The sequence below is a fragment of the Procambarus clarkii genome, chromosome 7 (assembly GCF_040958095.1).
Source record: "Procambarus clarkii isolate CNS0578487 chromosome 7, FALCON_Pclarkii_2.0, whole genome shotgun sequence".
Lineage (NCBI taxonomy): Eukaryota > Metazoa > Arthropoda > Malacostraca > Decapoda > Cambaridae > Procambarus > Procambarus clarkii.
The window spans coordinates 12,258,211-12,276,176 of NC_091156.1; the positions used below are offsets into that span (position 1 = coordinate 12,258,211).

At 45.5% G+C, this 17,966-nt stretch overlaps 2 protein-coding genes across 2 annotated transcripts in view; one reads left to right on the top strand and one right to left on the bottom strand.

Moving 5' to 3' along the window:
* Positions 1–17,966, bottom strand: part of LOC123752409 (uncharacterized) — a 270,374-nt gene that overhangs the window by 130,086 nt on the left and 122,322 nt on the right. The window lies entirely within an intron of this gene.
* Positions 1–17,966, top strand: part of LOC123752719 (ribosome-binding protein 1-like) — a 90,553-nt gene that overhangs the window by 639 nt on the left and 71,948 nt on the right. The window contains exon 2 of the mRNA XM_069314705.1: positions 12,201–12,740. Coding sequence (XP_069170806.1) covers positions 12,201–12,740 — 540 coding nt within the window. The remainder of the gene's footprint in view (positions 1–12,200; positions 12,741–17,966) is intronic.

The window sequence follows — 17,966 nt, forward strand, 5'->3', positions numbered from 1 at the left end:
AACGAAGAAGAAGAGGGAAAGGTGAGAGGATTATGAGAGGGAGTTAGGTGCTGGATAGGAGCTGGGGAAAGATAGTGGTAGTGGATATCCAAACCCACAAAAGATAGGTCACTAACCACGTACACAAATACACAAACGGACGTCAGCCTAGTTTTTCCGGCGACACTCTAGCAACTGGAAACAACCAGAGAGGGGGAAGACCAACCAGTCTACCAGCGAGGGGAAAAGACCAACCAGCCTACCAGAGAAGGGAAGCCCATATGAAGACCCTTCAAACTACCTGCAGAGAAAATAGCGCCGTAGAGATCACAACTTTCAAGGACATTACAGCATCCTTTACCTTTACTTCCAATACTTCACTGCCTTTGGAATTCCACCGATTTTTGCGACTTGAGTAAAACTGAGAAAATCTAAAGGAACGAATATCCTTCGATGGTATTCACTCTACAGAGTTCCTCCTGCATGCAAGGCTCACCTGGTGTCTCCCTGGGAGACTTGGGTTACCAGATATCATCAACTCTCTCCTTACTCTTCCCATATTTACATTGTGTGTTGTATTTGCTGTATCCTAAATACAAAATTTCACGCATTTACACTTTCAAGGCTTTTTGTCGCACCATAAAAATCGAGTTGACTAGAAAGACAAATCATAAATTAAACAATCCTACAACTCAAGGCTAATTAAGCAATCGGCAATCAAGGCTAATTAAGCCATCTCAACGTCATATGAGGCTGATAATTAAGCAATCAGGTATTTTTAAGTGTCAACAATGCCACGTGACAATCACAGGATCCTTCGGTCTGTATAATAGTTGACAACCGCATGTCGTTAGCCACCAGGCCAATTCATGCCCTCGTTATTGTCTCGCTAACGAGTGACCCTATTTCAACGAGCCTTATCGAATCCGCCTCAGTATTTGCCCACCGTGCACGTATCTTGCCGCGACCGTCTCTCAAATATTGGCCACAATATCGCGCCTGAATTGATTTCGAAGTGTGAACCATTGTACACTGCCAGTAACCTTCCGCTACGGGGCTTTATCGTGTCGCTAAAATAAATACAAAAAACAGAAGAAGACTTGCGATCGCACATACGCAAAGTTAAACATATACTCAATAACAAACCTAAACATGTTGACAAGACCACACACTAGAAAGTGAAGGGACGACGACGTTTCGGTCCGTCCTGGACCTTTCTCAAGTCGATTGTGAATGGTCCAGGACGGACCGAAACGTGGTCGTCCCTTCACTTTCTAGTGTGTGGTTTGGTCAACATATTTCAGACACGTTAATGTGACTCCTCGTTTGTAAAGTTAAACATATACACAAACCCCCCTGTATACACGCAGAGGGATCCATACACCAAGAACAGTTACGTTTATTCTTAAACACGGCCCATTGCTCAGGTATTCTTGATGGATGGTCAGTAAGCGTTTGTATGGTTTTAATAACCCTCCAGAGGCTGATAAACCTTTTGCCCATCACTACCACCACCTGTACGCAGGTAGGCCATTACATCACCTGTACGCAGGTAGGCCATTACATCACCAGTACGCAGGTAGGCCATTACATCACCTGTACGCAGGTAGGCCTTTACACAAGGGTCAACAACCATGCCCCCAGTGACCACCGCCTCCCGGCGTTCATAAGCACGACTCAAAAACTCTCTCGGGGCGGAGACCCCCGCGGTCCTCAGGCTGGCGCGGGGCGGTTAATCACCGTAAATGACGTCCACAGCCAAACTTCCCCTGACGTGGCGGATATATTTAGTGAGACAAATATAATGTGTGTGTGTGTGTGTGTGTGTGTGTGTACTCACCTATCTCACCTATTTGTGCGTGCGGGGATTGAGCTCTGGCTCTTTGGTGTGTGCGTGAGTGCGTGCGTGCGTGAGAGCGTATAAGATGAAATTTTGTATGAATAAATTTGAAACCGGAAACACCGACTACAGTTGCCATTGGCAAGAGAGGGAAAATATATACACCGGGTGGCAGCAAGACAGAAGTTGCCACGGCAACCTGTCTTCTCACTTAAATGCGTGGCAGGCTTTGCGGAATCGATTAATCCGTTCAAAATACGACGTATTTATAAATATTAAAGCCCCATAATAAGGAGGTTTTATATGTATCGGCCGCGATAGCTTAGTGGGCTGCGGCAGTTGGTACGTTCTGCGCCAAGAGTCACCAAAAGCTTACACGTCCTTTTACGAAACCAGTACATCTTTCCTCAAACGTGGCAGCTTAGTTTGTAATAGAGGAACCAGTTCAACTGATAACATAGCATTATTGATTGAAATAAACTTCCCTTTGTTGATGGTTATTAAATAAGATACAATAAGCGCGGTCACACAGTGAGGGCATTGTAACACTGACAATACGGCCAGGCATCCAGCAGTGGACCATGTAGCTAGGACGCTTCCAGGGGGATGTTGTAGGCAATACTGTAGTAGTGAAGTGGCTGTAGGACTGTTGGCAGAGGATAGGCACAGTGGTGGTGATGGGTTACTGGCGGGGAGGTGAGAGTGGTAGAGAGAGCGAGCGAGAGAGAGAGAGAGAGAGAGAGACGGAGAAGATTCAGGCAGTATCTGAGACAAGAGCCGGGGCCTCATCGCTGGCCCCCTGCCAACCCCTTCCCATCATTTCCCTACCAACACCTCCCCTTCAATTCCATTTTGCGAACCCCTCCCCTTTATCCCTTTCCCTAATACCTCCGCATAACCTTACTGCCAACCCCTCTCCCCAATAACCCCTCCTCTCCGCACTTCCAACACCTCACCATTAACCCCCTTGCCAACACATACCATAAACCCACTGCCAACCCTTCAACTTATAACCCCATACCCAATACCTTCCCTTCAATACCCTTCCTACCCTTTCCCCCTTCACCACCTTCATATAAAACTTCTTAATGTGAAAGACACCAGTTTTAACCATTAACTGCCTTCGATATATAAACATTAGTGTTCAATAACACTGAATATCATACTATTCTCTACCATCCCTGCACCAATAGATGTGTTCCTGACAGTTGGTAAGCGTTCCAACACTGGCCAAATCTACCCCACGCACGCATGCCTCTCTCTCTGAGTTATTTCATTAATAACTAATTGAATCGTGACCAGAATCGCCGCCAATAACCACACCAGTACGTAACGTAGCCAGATTCACACGGTGGAGGCTCCCAGCCCTTGTTTACTTATCTAGGCGATGCCAGAAGCCCACAAAACAACGGCCATAAATTACCGAAAAACTCAAAAAAATTTATCCTGGCAATAAATCGTCCTGAAGTAAGGAAGGTAATCCATCTTGGCCATGTTAAAACTTCGGATATTAACCCATGAAAATATGCAACACAAACACACACAAGATTAACTGATAATTGTTTATTAACCCGTTCTCTCTCACCTCATCCGTTTTTTTTTAACGCAATCGACCAATTCGTGAAAAAATGTGACTGATTAGTGCTAATTAGAGCACCGTTAATATTGCCGTTGTCTGATTAACGACATAGATACGTTTGTAGTTCGTGCGTTAGTGGTTAGGTAAAACAGTTGCTTTTTTAACGGAGTGGCAAATCTACAGAACGGGATGGATAGGGGATTTATCCATCACTGAATTTTACGTCAGTGATGTTTCCAGGTCCCATTCGATGCGGCATGCAATAGCCTTCTTGATCAGATTTTCTCCCTCGTGGAGTCTTGTAAGAGCTCTCCCTCGTGGTGTCTTGTAAGAGCTCTCCCTCGTGGTGTCTTGTAAGAGCTCTCCCTCGTGGTGTCTTGTAAGAGCTCTCCCTCGTGGTGTCTTGTAAGAGCTCTCCCTCGTGGTGTCTTGTAAGAGCTCTCCCTCGTGGTGACTAGTAAGAGCTCTCCCTCGTGGTGTCTTGTAAGAGCTCTCCCTCGTGGTGACTAGTAAGAGCTCTCCCTCGTGGTGACTAGTAAGAGCTCTCCCTCGTGGTGACTAGTAAGAGCTCTCCCTCGTGGTGTCTTGTAAGAGCTCTCCCTCGTGGTGACTAGTAAGAGCTCTCCCTCGTGGTGACTAGTAAGAGCTCTCCCTCGTGGTGACTAGTAAGAGCTCTCCCTCGTGGTGTCTTGTAAGAGCTCTCCCTCGTGGTGACTAGTAAGAGCTCTCCCTCGTGGTGACTAGTAAGAGCTCTCCCTCGTGGTGACTAGTAAGAGCTCTCCCTCGTGGTGACTAGTAAGAGCTCTCCCTCGTGGTGACTAGTAAGAGCTCTCCCTCGTGGTGACTAGTAAGAGCTCTCCCTCGTGGGGACTTGTAAGAGTCCTGGTGATGGTGAGTCTTACGGTGATGCCACCGCGCGGTCACGGGAGAGACTAACAGCTTAAACCCAGCACTTAATCATTCGCGTGATTTAAGGCAAACAGTAAAGGCTGTGGAGGGTGTTAAGGATGATGGGGGTGTGTGGGGGTGTAATGATGGGGGTGTGATGGGGTGTTAAGTGTGGGGGGTGGGGTGATGGTCGCTTCAGGTGTTGATGTATGGTATTTAAACTTTTGTTTTGACAAAACAGTGGAGAGGCAGTGGTCGTACGTCAGACAGGCAAGTTGAGAGGCAGTGGTCGTACGTCTGACAGGCAAGTGGAGAGGCAGTGGTCGTACGTCAGACAGGCAAGTGAAGAGATGTTATTTATACATCGGAGTGGAGGGGGCAATCGTCATACGTCTGGCAATTCATCAGGACACTGTAGCCATGCATAACATCATGCATGAATGAGGATGGTTGTCATACATCAGGCAAGGTTGAGGAAATATTGTAGTGGTCGTACATCAGGCAAGACAAGAGGATGAACGGCAGTGGTCGTACGTCAGGCAAAGCAGTAGGAAGTGGGGCAGTAATCGTACGCTAGACAAAGCCAGCAGACAGGCAGAGGATGCATGTCAGCCAAGGAGCTCACGGTCATTCATCAGGCACGGTACTATGATATGGCTGCTGGCCACAGGTCAGGCTAAGGGCACAGCTTGACGGCACAGTACTCTACTGGTATTCGTACTCAACTTGTCACACACACACCAGAATTCCATAATATTGCAGGCGATAAGTCACAATAACGTGGCTGAAGAATGTTGACCAGACCACACACTTAGGTGATGGGACGACGACGTTTCGGTCCGTCCTGGACCAGTCTCAAGTCGATTGGGAATGGAATGGAACGATCGACTTGAGAATGGTCCAGGACGGACCGAAACGTCGTCGTCCCTTCACCTTCTAAGTGTGTGGTCTGGTCTTCATAATATTATTACATGCATAGTTCCTCTATTACATCATCAATATCGTTAGATTCGTGAAGATAAAAAGACTTACACATTGATGCATTCTATGTATAATGCATAGAATGCAGACACATGGCCACATCGATGTATTCAGACTTGATGGTAAACATATGCATATTATATTATGTTAGGAAGTAAAATTATTGTTTGGATAAATTAAAAGTATCTCTCTCTATACACACAGAAATCACAATAGCATGATTTATCAAATGAACAAATCCACAAGGGTCGTTATGAGAGTTAGAAACTGTAGAGGTTCGAACCCTTATCACGGCCCTTGTGGATTTGTTTATCTCTCTCTCCCCGAGTACAAATTGTAACATCCATCTTTTCACCCAAAATACTAGTGCCTCTTCGGTGATGCTTGTTATCTCCTAGTGATGTGGACGATTAACTCTTGTTATCTCCTAGTGATGTGGACGATTAACTCTTGTTATCTCCTAGTGATGTGGACGATTAACTCTTGTTATCTCCTAGTGATGTGGACGATTAACTCTTGTTATCTCCTAGTGATGTGGACGATTAACTCTTGTTCCTATCTCCTAGTGATGTGGACGATTAACTCTTGTTCCTATCTCCTAGTGATGTGGACGATTAACTCTTGTTCCTATCTCCTAGTGATGTGGACGATTAACTCTTGTTCCCACGCTCTCAGGGTTGTTGTTGTTGTTATAGATTCAGCTATTCGGAACAAGTTCCAAGTAGCACGGGCTATGGTGAGCCCGTAACTTACCTGGCACAGGAGCGGGGCAAGAAGCGCGGGCTATGGTAAGCCTCCCGGCTCTCAGGGATGCTGAGAATGTATTTATCTCCCAGCCACCTCTCTGTCACGCCACGAGGGGCTGGGAACAGTTCACTGTTCCTCCCCCCTCTACCTTGCATGACACTGGGTAATGAGTGCCAGGGTAATTTAAGCATCCCTTGCGTGACCCAAGCCAGCCCGGGGCACGCTGGGTAGAGAGGATCGCAGTGTCGGGATGGCACCAACAATGGATTCGATGGGATGGTTGGTAGGGGGCATCAACTATGGAGATGGAGGGTTGGGATGGTGTCAACGATGCCTTGAATGATTGGCGTGGTTTCAGAGAGGGATTGGAGAGTTGAGGGGTGGCATTATTAATGGATTGGATGATTGGGTGACATAAACGATGGATTGGAAAATTTACGTTGGCTCCAACGCTGGATTAAATGGTTAAAGTGGCATCGATGATGGAGTGGAAGATTGGAGTGGCATAAACCATGTACCGGAGAGTTGAGATGGCATCAGGGATGATCCGGGGGATTGGAGTGGCATTATGAATGGATTGGTTGAAGGGATATGGGGCTCGGGGCAATAGCAGGAAGAATAACGATTGACGATGGGATTGTGGACACTAAGGAGTGAAGGATACGCAAGCGGGTAGGTTTCAGATTTTCCCCCCATTCAGAACTTCCTATTCCCTATTTCCTCTCGTTCGTCCTTTACCAACTTACCCCTACCTTGTCCTCCCATCCAATCTATCCCCCACTCGCACTCTCTCCCCGCCAGTCTGTCCTTCTTGCCGCAGCGAGACGAGAGCTGCGCCAAGCGTATGCAAATTTCATGCCAGTTATGATATGCTGAGAGGAAATAACCCCACTCTCCTTTACCGATAACCCGCTAAATATATGTAGCCACATAAATATTATAAACTATAAAATCTCAGGAAAAATGCCCGAACTGAAATGAAGCTTAGATGTAAACATTGGATATATCCCTCTCTCTCTCTCTCTCTCTCTCTCTCTATATATATATATATATATATATATATATATATATATATATATATATATATATATATATATATATACTGTATATATATATATATATATATATATATATATATATATATATATATATATATATATATATATATATATATATATATATATATATATAATGATTGTGTACTTGGATTATAACCAACCACTTTGACTGGGCGGTAGAGCAACGGTTTCGGTTCTTGCAGGTCGGCGTTCAATCCCCGACCATCCAAGCTGTTGAGCACCATTCCTTTCCACCGTTCTATCCCAAATCCTTATCCTCATAGTCCTTCCAATTGTACAGTTGCACTAGCTTAGTGCTTTACCAAGGTTTACCCATAATCTTGGATTATGGAGAACTAAAAAATAATGTATAACCCATAAGATTGCGTAATGGACTTTTCTTCCTTTTTTATGGGAGCCGGTCGGCCGAGCGGACAGCACGCTGGACTTGTGATCCTGTGGTTCTGGGTTCGATCCCAGGCACCGGCGAGAAACAATGGGCAGAGTTTCTTTCACCCTATGCCCCTGTTACCTAGCAGTAAAATAGGTGCCTGGGTGTTAGTCAGCTGTCACGGGCTGCTTCCTGGGGGTGGAAGCCTGGTCGAGGACCGGGCCGCGGGGACACTAAAAGCCCCAAAATCATCTCAAGATAACCTCAAAATTGCCTTTCTTTCCTTACAAGACAGTTGTCATTAGTGTCTAGAGTGGAGACGGTGCCTAAGTGTACAACACTCCCTTGTGCAACGTTTGACACCTGTACTGCCCTGCATTACGCAACACTAGACATATGCTGCATGACAACCTGGCACTCGCTTGGCAAGCGAGTGCCAGGCATCACTTGGCACCTGCAGTCAGCCTCTGGACGTTTACTAACGCCGCGCTAATAACCAGGAATGCCATCAGTGTCACGGGCGGGTCTTCTGCTTCCTCCCTGTGACGAATCTCATTGAAACTGTTATTATTATTATCATTATTATTATTATTATTAATATTATTATTAAATATTATTATTATTAATAAATACAATTATTATTAAAAGATCGTAAGTTAAAAGGTAATAAAATACCACTAATAAAAATATATACAATAATAACAACATATTTATTTGTTTATCGTTTAAGAAGAATATTAATAGAGTTAAGGCAAGATAAGGTGGTGTGAGGTGCCTCCCCCCCCCCCCTCCCCGCCGGCCGCTCCATTTACAACTCTGTACAAATGCCTCTATTTTACCTAACCATAAATGTACGAACCTAAGCAACCCACCTAACCTGTCGAAGCCGATGCATAGAAAACGACACGTTCATATGGGGCTTTAGTTTGATTATTACATCGTGTTTTTAACGGATTGCTTGAATCCGGTTGGGTTAAGTTTTTCCCTGTGTACTATTATGGTTAATAACTTGCTTTTAATAGAATTATATTTGCTGCACCATTCAGTTATTATAATCCTTTTTGTGTAATGAAATTATAAATAAAGTTAGATATATATACACACACACATCCTATATATATATAGGATGTGTGTGTGTATATATATATATATACATCCTATAGATATATATATAGGATGTGTGTGTGTGTATATATATACATCCTATAGATATATATATAGGATGTGTGTGTGTGTGTGTGTGTGTATATATATATATATATATATATATATATATATATATATATATATATATATATATATATATATATATATATATATATATTTGTGGAACGGGGAATAAAGCCTAAGTCAATGTAAGAAGATAATTTGAGAGAAAAACTAATGTCAGTGAATTTGTGTTAAGCATTAACACATTCTTATCTGAAGCCAGAATAGTTAAAACGACTCCTTAAACAACCCTGTTTCTTCCTCTTCCTCCTTGCGATACATCGTAACTCTCAGCCCACACTCGCGACAGAGATGCTGCAATGATGCCACTCGTGACTTTTATGGTCCCTCTCGTTAGAGTGGCAAGATGCCCGGACCAGCATTACAACGGGGTGAAAATAATCGCCCCATCATTGTTAAAATGCGTCTGTGAGCGGCAGTTCGTCCACCCCTCCCCAACCCCCCACTCCAAGGTGATTTGGAAGAGAATAAATGTTAAACTGGTTTAATGTAAGCATCAACAATGGCTTATTAGTATATAAAGTAGGTGTTGTGAGGGGGTGGCAAGAGCCGTAAATGATGTGATGCGCTCCTTCAGTGAAGGAACAGAGCCTGGTGATTCGGGAAGGGATGTGACCTTGGTTTTGTTGACACTGTAGGTGGAAAGTGTAGGGGATACGGACAGCAGTTGTGGTGGGTACTATCAGGGGTCATTATGGGGCGAGGGGGAAGGAAGGCAAGGTTCATCCACCATGTCGTAGTTCAGTCGATTAAGGCAGTGTCTGGTTCGTAGGTTCGAATCCTCATCACGGCCCTTGTGGAATTGTTCATTAACCTGCCTACCCGCTCATACCACTCTCCGGACTGTTGATCTCTGCAGGCTTGTTGCCTACGGACCTATCCAGTGTTGACGTGCCAAGACACCCAACCCGCTTTTCTGCACCATTATCAGGTCGTACATAAAGTGGTAAAGGAAGTCAATATATATATATACAGTAATGTGAGAATATGAAGCGAAAGGCATGGAGGTAAGAGGTATACTACAGGAGTTAACTGGAATAAAGGACATTTGCAGAAGGTCTAATGGCAAAGAGAAAGATGTTCAACAGAAACAAGAGATAGCAATAGGAGAGAAAGAAATGAAGAAAATCCTATAAGGGCTGAAGTCAGATCACGTTTATTAAACAGGTTAGAGGAATTAACTGAGCACTGAGACTGGCAAGTCAACAAAGCCAGGACTTTGTTCACGTTGCACATGTTGTGTATGCAAGCCCAACTCGACCAGACGAAATCTGTGAAGACTAGAGGCAAAAAATATTATATTAAAAGACTACCAGTCTAAAAGATGATTAAAGTCCCAAACATGACAAAAGTGAGCACCGCTTGTGTCTGCAGACTTGTCTTGTGTTCACGTGTACGTCCTGGTTCCCCAAAGTATTGGAGAGGATAAGAGGAAAATGGAAATAGATTTTCCTGTACGCCTCCTTGCCTATACGACCACTCGCTCAACATGAGACAAGCTGTTTATGAGGCGCATCTAAACCACGCTTGATGCACGAATATGCTGACTGCTTGCACAGACCATCAGGCACAAATATATATTAAATAAGACACTGTCGTCTCCTTGCTCAACTCGGCAGGCAAAAATACGGGAGAAAATCTGGTAGCAGTGTGCAGAGGTCAGCGGGGAGACCTCAATATCAGAAGTTAACCTGGGTTGGTCGGCAGGGCGGGCAGCTAGGCCACCAGGGACCAACAGCTCCTGGACTGTCAGTGCTGCCATTTGCCTCCGGGGAGAGTAATCAGCAAAAGTTTCTACCTCAAGTCTGCTGCCCGCTCCACCTGCTCGAAGCTGGCGTTCCCGATCTCTCCTGTCCCATTACTTCTGATGAAGGATTCCTGATTATCATCTGTATATGTCTACGCTTGCGGACGTTCAAGATGATGGCAAGTTTATGTACCGGGCGGCCGCATATCTCATATTCATAATGATAATTGCATAGTGGGAGCGGAGAAGCTTATCATGCCACTGTCTTGGCAGAGAGCCCAATTCTTCGGTATAAAAGTAGTGGGAGCCCCATCGGCAGAGCAGCCTTCCCACCGGCTCTCTGTTGGTCAACTCTGCCTGAAGAATTGATGATCCTTCACTTCATTCCTGGCGTGACAATTGTCAGTGTGGAAACTTAAGAGGTACAACACCAGGCAGCCAGCTGTAATCCCCCATAACGCACATGATCAAAATTAGGCTCGAAGTTAGCAAGCATGGATCACGCTGTACCTGCACGCGACGTTCTGAGTGTGTTGAAACACTTCTGTTATCGTCTACATTCTTTCCCTCGAGCGCCAGCGGGCTCACGTCCGAGACTCTGACTTTAAGCACATTAGTACAATGCACATTTTAGTTTGTCCATATGTATGTTTACAGTTCTCATAGTATATTTTCTTTATTTTGCTTTTCTAAACATTTCAGAGAATGTACGAACCTTTGCTAAATATCATTAGTTAGTCCCGATATGTTCTTGAATAGGCGGACAGTATCTGTTTTTTATTTATATATATGCTAATGCAATTTCGCCCAATTCTACATCGTAACTCTGCCTATATCTGAACTCCATCCTGATCGATGACCTTACCTGTCACGCTCATCAATTAGACCCGATTGTTCAGGTTTTTAGTGTAGGATTTATTACTACTACTAATAATATTGGCCACTGTCGTAGTGGGCTACACACTCTCGAGCTCCCAGTCTCAAGACACACACTCACTCCTAAGGTTACTGATTGATTGATTGGCGAAGATTAAGCCACCCAAAAGGTGGCACGGGCATGAATAGCCCGTAAGTGGTGGCCCTTTTGAGCCATTACCAGTATCAAGAGCTGATACTGGAGATCTGTGGAGGTGCGACTGCACCCTGCGTGACGGGAGATGTCTCCCCGGTGTAGGGTTACTTATCACCGTCTGGTTAAGTAACTTTCAGCTGGACTCTTTTTTATGTCCACCCCTCTCCATAATTACTCCATCCCTCTCCCTCTATCTCATTCCTTTTCCACCGTCCCATCCCAAATCCTTATCCTAACACCTTCCGAATGCTATATAGGCGTAATGGTTTGGCGGTTTCCCCTGATAATTCTCTCCCTCCTATCTCATCCCACCCCTTCCCTCCCAGTCTCCCTTCCTCTCCTCTCCTACCCTTCCACACCTGACATCAACATAGTGGGGACTGCGTAACTTCTGGCATGTTGACGCCAGAGTATTTCTCTCCACCTCACAAACAACTGTACAGGTGTCAGAGTTCCCCAGGGGAGGAAGTTCACCTCGCCAGGTGGAGGTCTCTTGCTAGGCCAGGGTGGATGTTGACAAAAGGTTGCTGCTGGCAGGACGGTGGCTTACGACAGATGTGTTATGGCAGGTGTGGCATGTTACCAGCTTTGTGGTAAGGTGCGTCACGTGGTAGGTGTTCCAGAGCAGGTGTGTCACGTGGTAGGTGTTCCAGAGTAGGTGCGTCACGTGGTAAGTGTTCTAGAGCAGGTGCGTCACGTGGTAGGTGTTCCAGAGCAGGTGCGTCACGTGGTAAGTGTTCTAGAGCAGGTGCGTCACGTGGTAGGTGTTCCAGAGCAGGTGCGTCACGTGGTAGGTGTTCCAGAGCACGTGCGTCACGTGGTAGGCGTTCCGGAGCAGCTGCGTCACGTGGTAGGTGTTCCAGAGCAGGTGCGTCACGTGGTAGGTGTTCCAGAGCAGGTGCGTCACGTGGTAGGTGTTCCAGAGCAGCTGCGTCACGTGGTAGGTGTTCCAGAGCAGGTGCGTCACGTGGTAGGTGTTCCAGAGCAGGTGCGTCACGTGGTAGGTGTTCCAGAGCAGGTGCGTCACGTGGTAGGTGTTCCAGAGCAGGTGCGTCACGTGGTAGGTGTTCCAGAGCAGGTGCGTCACGTGGTAGGTGTTCCAGAGCAGGTGCGTCACGTGGTAGGTGTTCCAGAGCAGGTGCGTCACGTGGTAGGTGTTCCAGAGCAGGTGCGTCACGTGGTAGGTGTTCCAGAGCAGGTGCGTCACGTGGTAGGTGTTCCAGAGCAGGTGAGATAAATTGATAAAATTTCTTGAGATAAATGTTGTGTTCTTGAGATAAATGTTGTGTTCTTGAGAAAAAATGGTGTGTTGTTCTTGAGACAAATAAACGGTCTAATTTTGAGTGACTTGGAATTGTAATGTGGGTGTTATGTCAGGTTTTGTCTGGTGAATGTTGGGAAATGTTAGATCTGTTAGATCACATCTGTAATAGTAGATGTATTACTCAGTTCAACAATTGTACCATTCCCCCCAACACATCCACCGACATATCCAGCACATCCACTAATGTTCCAACATATCCACTAACCTCCCCAACACATCCACTAACCTCCCCAGCACATCCACTAACCTCCACAACACCTCCACTGATCTCTCTCACATGCTCTGCAACGCGTTCTCTCCCAACCACAACACCTTTTTCTCTCCACTGCATCTCCTTCAGATCAAGCCACCGCCATCCCATTGTTCCCCAACCCATTTTATGAGTCCATCCCAACCCAGCCTCGCCAGCTGTTCTATTCTATTCTGTTTGGGTTCGAGTCCTGGCAAGTGTGGATGGAATAGACCCCCAAGCCTTAACTGCTAATCTCTGTTCACCCCAGCAGTACTTGAGTACATGGTTGTAAATCGATTGGTGGGTCGTGTTCCAGGTAAAACTAGTAGGTAAGGCTTACAATGAGTTATGGGGGAAGCTCTAAACCTGTTTACAGGAGTCAGAAGTCATTTGTTCCTGTACCCACCTGTGTAAATAATAATAATAATAATAATAATAATAATAATAATAATAATAATAATAATAATAATAATAATAATGCCAAAAAAACAACAAGTTTAGTATCTCTCTAAACGTCCCTATTGATCTCATCACGTCACTAAACGTCCCAATTGATCCCACCACGTCACTAAACGTCCCAATTGATCCCATCACGTCACTAAACGTCCCTATTGATCCCATCACGTCACTAAACGTCCCAATTGATCCCACCACGTCACTAAACGTCCCTATTGATCCCACAACGTCACTCTCAACGTTCTTAATTATACCGTCATTGTAGAGTCCTCTCGCGCCGCAGTCCATCTGTACTCACGTAGTTGCACTTGCGGGGGTTGAGCTTTGGCTCTTTGGTCCCGCCTCTCAACCGTCAATCAACTGGTTGTTCTTGTGACTGTCCTCAAACACACGCTACACACCCACCACCACCACCACCACCAGCACTTCCATCCCTACCACAACTATCCCCCACATCACCCTACCTCTACCACAACCACCATCAACACCACAATCACAACCCTCACTTCCCCCCCAAAAAAACAACTTCCTCAACAACCGCCACCACCACCACAATCACCTCCACAATCACCATCGTAATCACCTCCTCACAACCCCAGGTGACCTCAGTATGCAAATTAGTAATGAGGAGGAGAGTGAGGCGGGACCAGCAGGGATGGAGGACGAGTGTTGCTCATTTTCCACTTTTTTATACTGTGATCTCATGGGGGGGGGAGGGGGAGGAGGCTGGCGTGATGAGGGTGACGATGCTAATTATGAGTTCTGGGAAATGTGAGAAGCTAGAACGGATGGGGAGGCGTGAAGGTGGGGCGGGAAGAGGCGGATAGGAAGAAGAGGGAGAGAGGGAAAGGGGTGGAAAGAGGAGGCATAGGGGAGGGGGAAGGAGAGGGCAGGAGGGTGGGAAGAAGAGGAAGACAGAAAGGAGTGGGCAGAAGAGGGGGAGAGAGATAGAGAAGAGGGAAAAAATGGGAGATGGCGACAAAGAAGAGGTGCAACAAAGAATGGAGAGCGCGCAAAACATAAGAAAAAAAAGACAGTTAGATAAACAGGCAAAATTAATCAGGAGATGAAGGAGAGAGAGGAGATGGGAGAGGCAGAGAGGAACAATTACAGGGATGGAACTTGTGCCCAGTTGCTGCTGGTAACCTGTCGTATAAATAACGTCCAAGCACAAGGGACAAATCGAAGAAGCACAGGGGAAATAAATCACTAGTACAACTTTGTTCCTAAAGGATTCAAAACTCTTGGTCCATGGGGGAAAGACGGCAAGGATACTTATCAATGATCTGGGGTTCAAGCTCATCGAAATAACAAGAGACCCCTAGAGCAGCGAGCTTTCTTTTCCTGCGCTTCAAATTGGCGATCCAGAGGGGAAATCCGAACTGCATTCTCGGCTCCTGCCCGGCGTCAGAGAAGTTCGAAAAGAACTTCATCCTCTAGGACACAAACTTCCTTTTCTTTCCTCTTATGCTTACATTTTGCAACCAATCAGTTATGTAATTGCATAATCTTGTATAATAAAGTGTACAATGATAATAAAAGGATGTCGGAAAAGCAAATACTCATGCATATTTAGGGTCACACGATCCTAGTTTTCCCTGAATGCTCTTCATTCTCTTCTTCGAGGCTTTGGGTCCCCAAAATTGCGCCAGAGGTGGTTCCCCTTATAACTATGAGGTATCCAGCAGTGCCTGGACCTCTGTTTGGCAATGTCTGTCTCTCTTGTTGTTGTTCTTCTTCCATATCTCCCATTCTCTCTACCTCCACTCTTTCACTTGGGCTGGACGGTAGAGCGACGGTCTCGCTTCTTGCAGGTCGGCGTTCAATCCCTGACCGTTCAAGTCGTTGGTGGTTGGGCATTATTCCTTCCCCCCCCCCCCCTGCCTCATCTTAAATCCTTATCTTCATATCCCTTCCAAGTGCTACATAGTCGTAATGGCTTGATTTTTCTCCTGTTAATTACCTTTCTCTCCCTCCCTCTTGTTCTCTCTCCCTCCATCTCAGTCTTCCTCCCTATGTTCAGCCTTTCATTCTCTCTCCCATTCTCTCTCTCTCTCTCTCTCTCGGAACATTCCATCTACGCCCCACTGAAACACAGAACCTAACCACAACGATATTCTTACTCTTTTAAGATACAAAGTTGTAAGAACATTGTAGTTACATTGTGTGTGTAATCAACAGCTCTTTTGTTTTTTTATTAGCACATTAGATACATCTGCATTTGTGCAGCTGCCCTACCTTACCTTGAGGTGTTTTCGGGGTTTAGCGACCCCGCGGCCTGGTCCTCGACTAGGCCTCCTAATTAGATAATAAACCATAGACTCCCCCCTAGACTAAATGATGGGGAGTACAGTGTGTGAAAAAACTAGCTACGTGATCCTAAAAATTCCCATCACACAGGATGGTTAGTCATACAGAGGCACGTGATAAGTAGTCTGCACTGGCAGACTCTGGGTGCATTATGAGGATATCATCCACACATAGGAGTGAATAAGGTAGCAGCTATAAACAGTAATTGTCAACAATCAGACCCACAATTCAGACTTCATTGGAATTCCAATCGGAGCATATCCTATTTAATGAGAGGCATGGGGGTCAACCCCGACTTCCATATGACATTCTTCATATTATCACAATTCATCATGGAACAGTGGAACAGTGAATTGATGATTTCACGCGCGGTAAGGAAAGCAAACAGTCATCAGGGGAAAACAGAATAGCTTCAGGAGGGCTGCTAAAGCTATTTCAAAAGTGGCCAGTCTTTTGAGAGCTACCAAGCCTTAGACAAAGTCGCCAAGCCTCTAAGAAAGTTGTCAAGTCTATGAGAAAATGGTCAAACCTTTGGAAAAGTGGCCAAGCCTTTTTGGAAGAGCCTCTGGTTGAGAGACCAAGACTTTAGGAAGAGTGACTCCTCTTCCATAACCCAGCACCTCCTTTTCCTCCCGCACCCGCTCTCTCCTGTTCCAATCCCTCCTTCCTCCACCTCCGCTAATTATCGACATACAGGTGTGTGTGCTGCGGCTAACGTGAATGACGACACTAATTATCCAGCAGGCTAGAGGCTATAAAGCTCACGCACAACACACAGCATGCTCTTCCTCCTTCTCCTCCTCCTCTCTCACACACACACACACACACACACACACACACACACACACACACACACACACACACACACACACACACACACACACACACACACACACTCACAGACATATGCACCAACCCACACACAACCACGCAATTATTACAACACCCACAACCACACCCGTCGTATCGCGACTCTAATGAGCAGCCAAGTGAACAACGAACTTCGCTTTGCTACCATGAATAAAGTCACATATTTTGAGAGTGGCGGTCGCTTCATGCTGCCAGCCAACTTGTGATAGTTTCTTGGTGGCCCCCTGAAGTTAGGGCCCAAGATGAGGGGCCCTCCACATCACTGTTACCCGACCCCAAATTGGATACTAACTTCCTGCTTCCAACTCCCTCTTAATGTACGGAGTTATAATGTCTCCCGACTTCAACTTATTTGAAAACACGAGGAAGAGATTACAAGAAATATATTCGTGACGTTCTAAGTTCATATGAGCAGTTAGGTGGAATATTGACGACCATTTGGACGTAATAATGAGATTTGTTGGGGTATGGAGTACCGTAGAGTGATGAAAGTGATGGGTGTGGCGTACCGTAGGGTAATACTACTGCTTGGTCGTTATGTATCCTATCACATGCCTCTGTATGACTAACCCTCCTGTGTGATGGGGATTTTATAGCATCACGTAGTTAGCTTTTTTGACACACGGTACTCCATATAGTCTAGGGTAGCTGCACTAATGCAGATGTATCTAATGTATTAATAAACAAAATTAATTCTATAAACAATTTAATAAATTAAATATTAAATTGAGGTTGCTTATTAAATCGTTGTCATTGGTAGGGAAATATGACTAAAATGTATAACAAACGCAAAAATATATTACTGGCCTTCCTCGTTCCATTCTTGCATATTATTCCTTCATTTCCCCCTGTCTCTGTCATTCCTCCCAATACCTTACTGCCCCATCTCATCTCCCCATCTTCATGCTCACTCCACCATCCCCCCCACCCTCCCTTTCTGCCTCATTCTTGGCTCTTATTTACGCTCTATGCTTTTATCTTTGCTCATCTTCCATCACACGCCGTCTATACTCTCTTTCTCCTGGCTAATGGGGTTTGAGGCGGTGAAGGAGGAGCAGCTGCAGGTCGAGGAGTAGGAGGACGGAAAATTAGTCCTCCTTAGAAAAGAAGGTCGAGAGGCAGGAGGAAAGAAGAGAAATAGGAAGTCAACGGATAGGAGGAAGGCGATTGAAGACGATTATGTGGCGTAAGATATGATGTTCAAACTACCCATTAAAAAAATTAGGATAAGGCGATGTTTCGGTTTGTCTTGGAACATACTC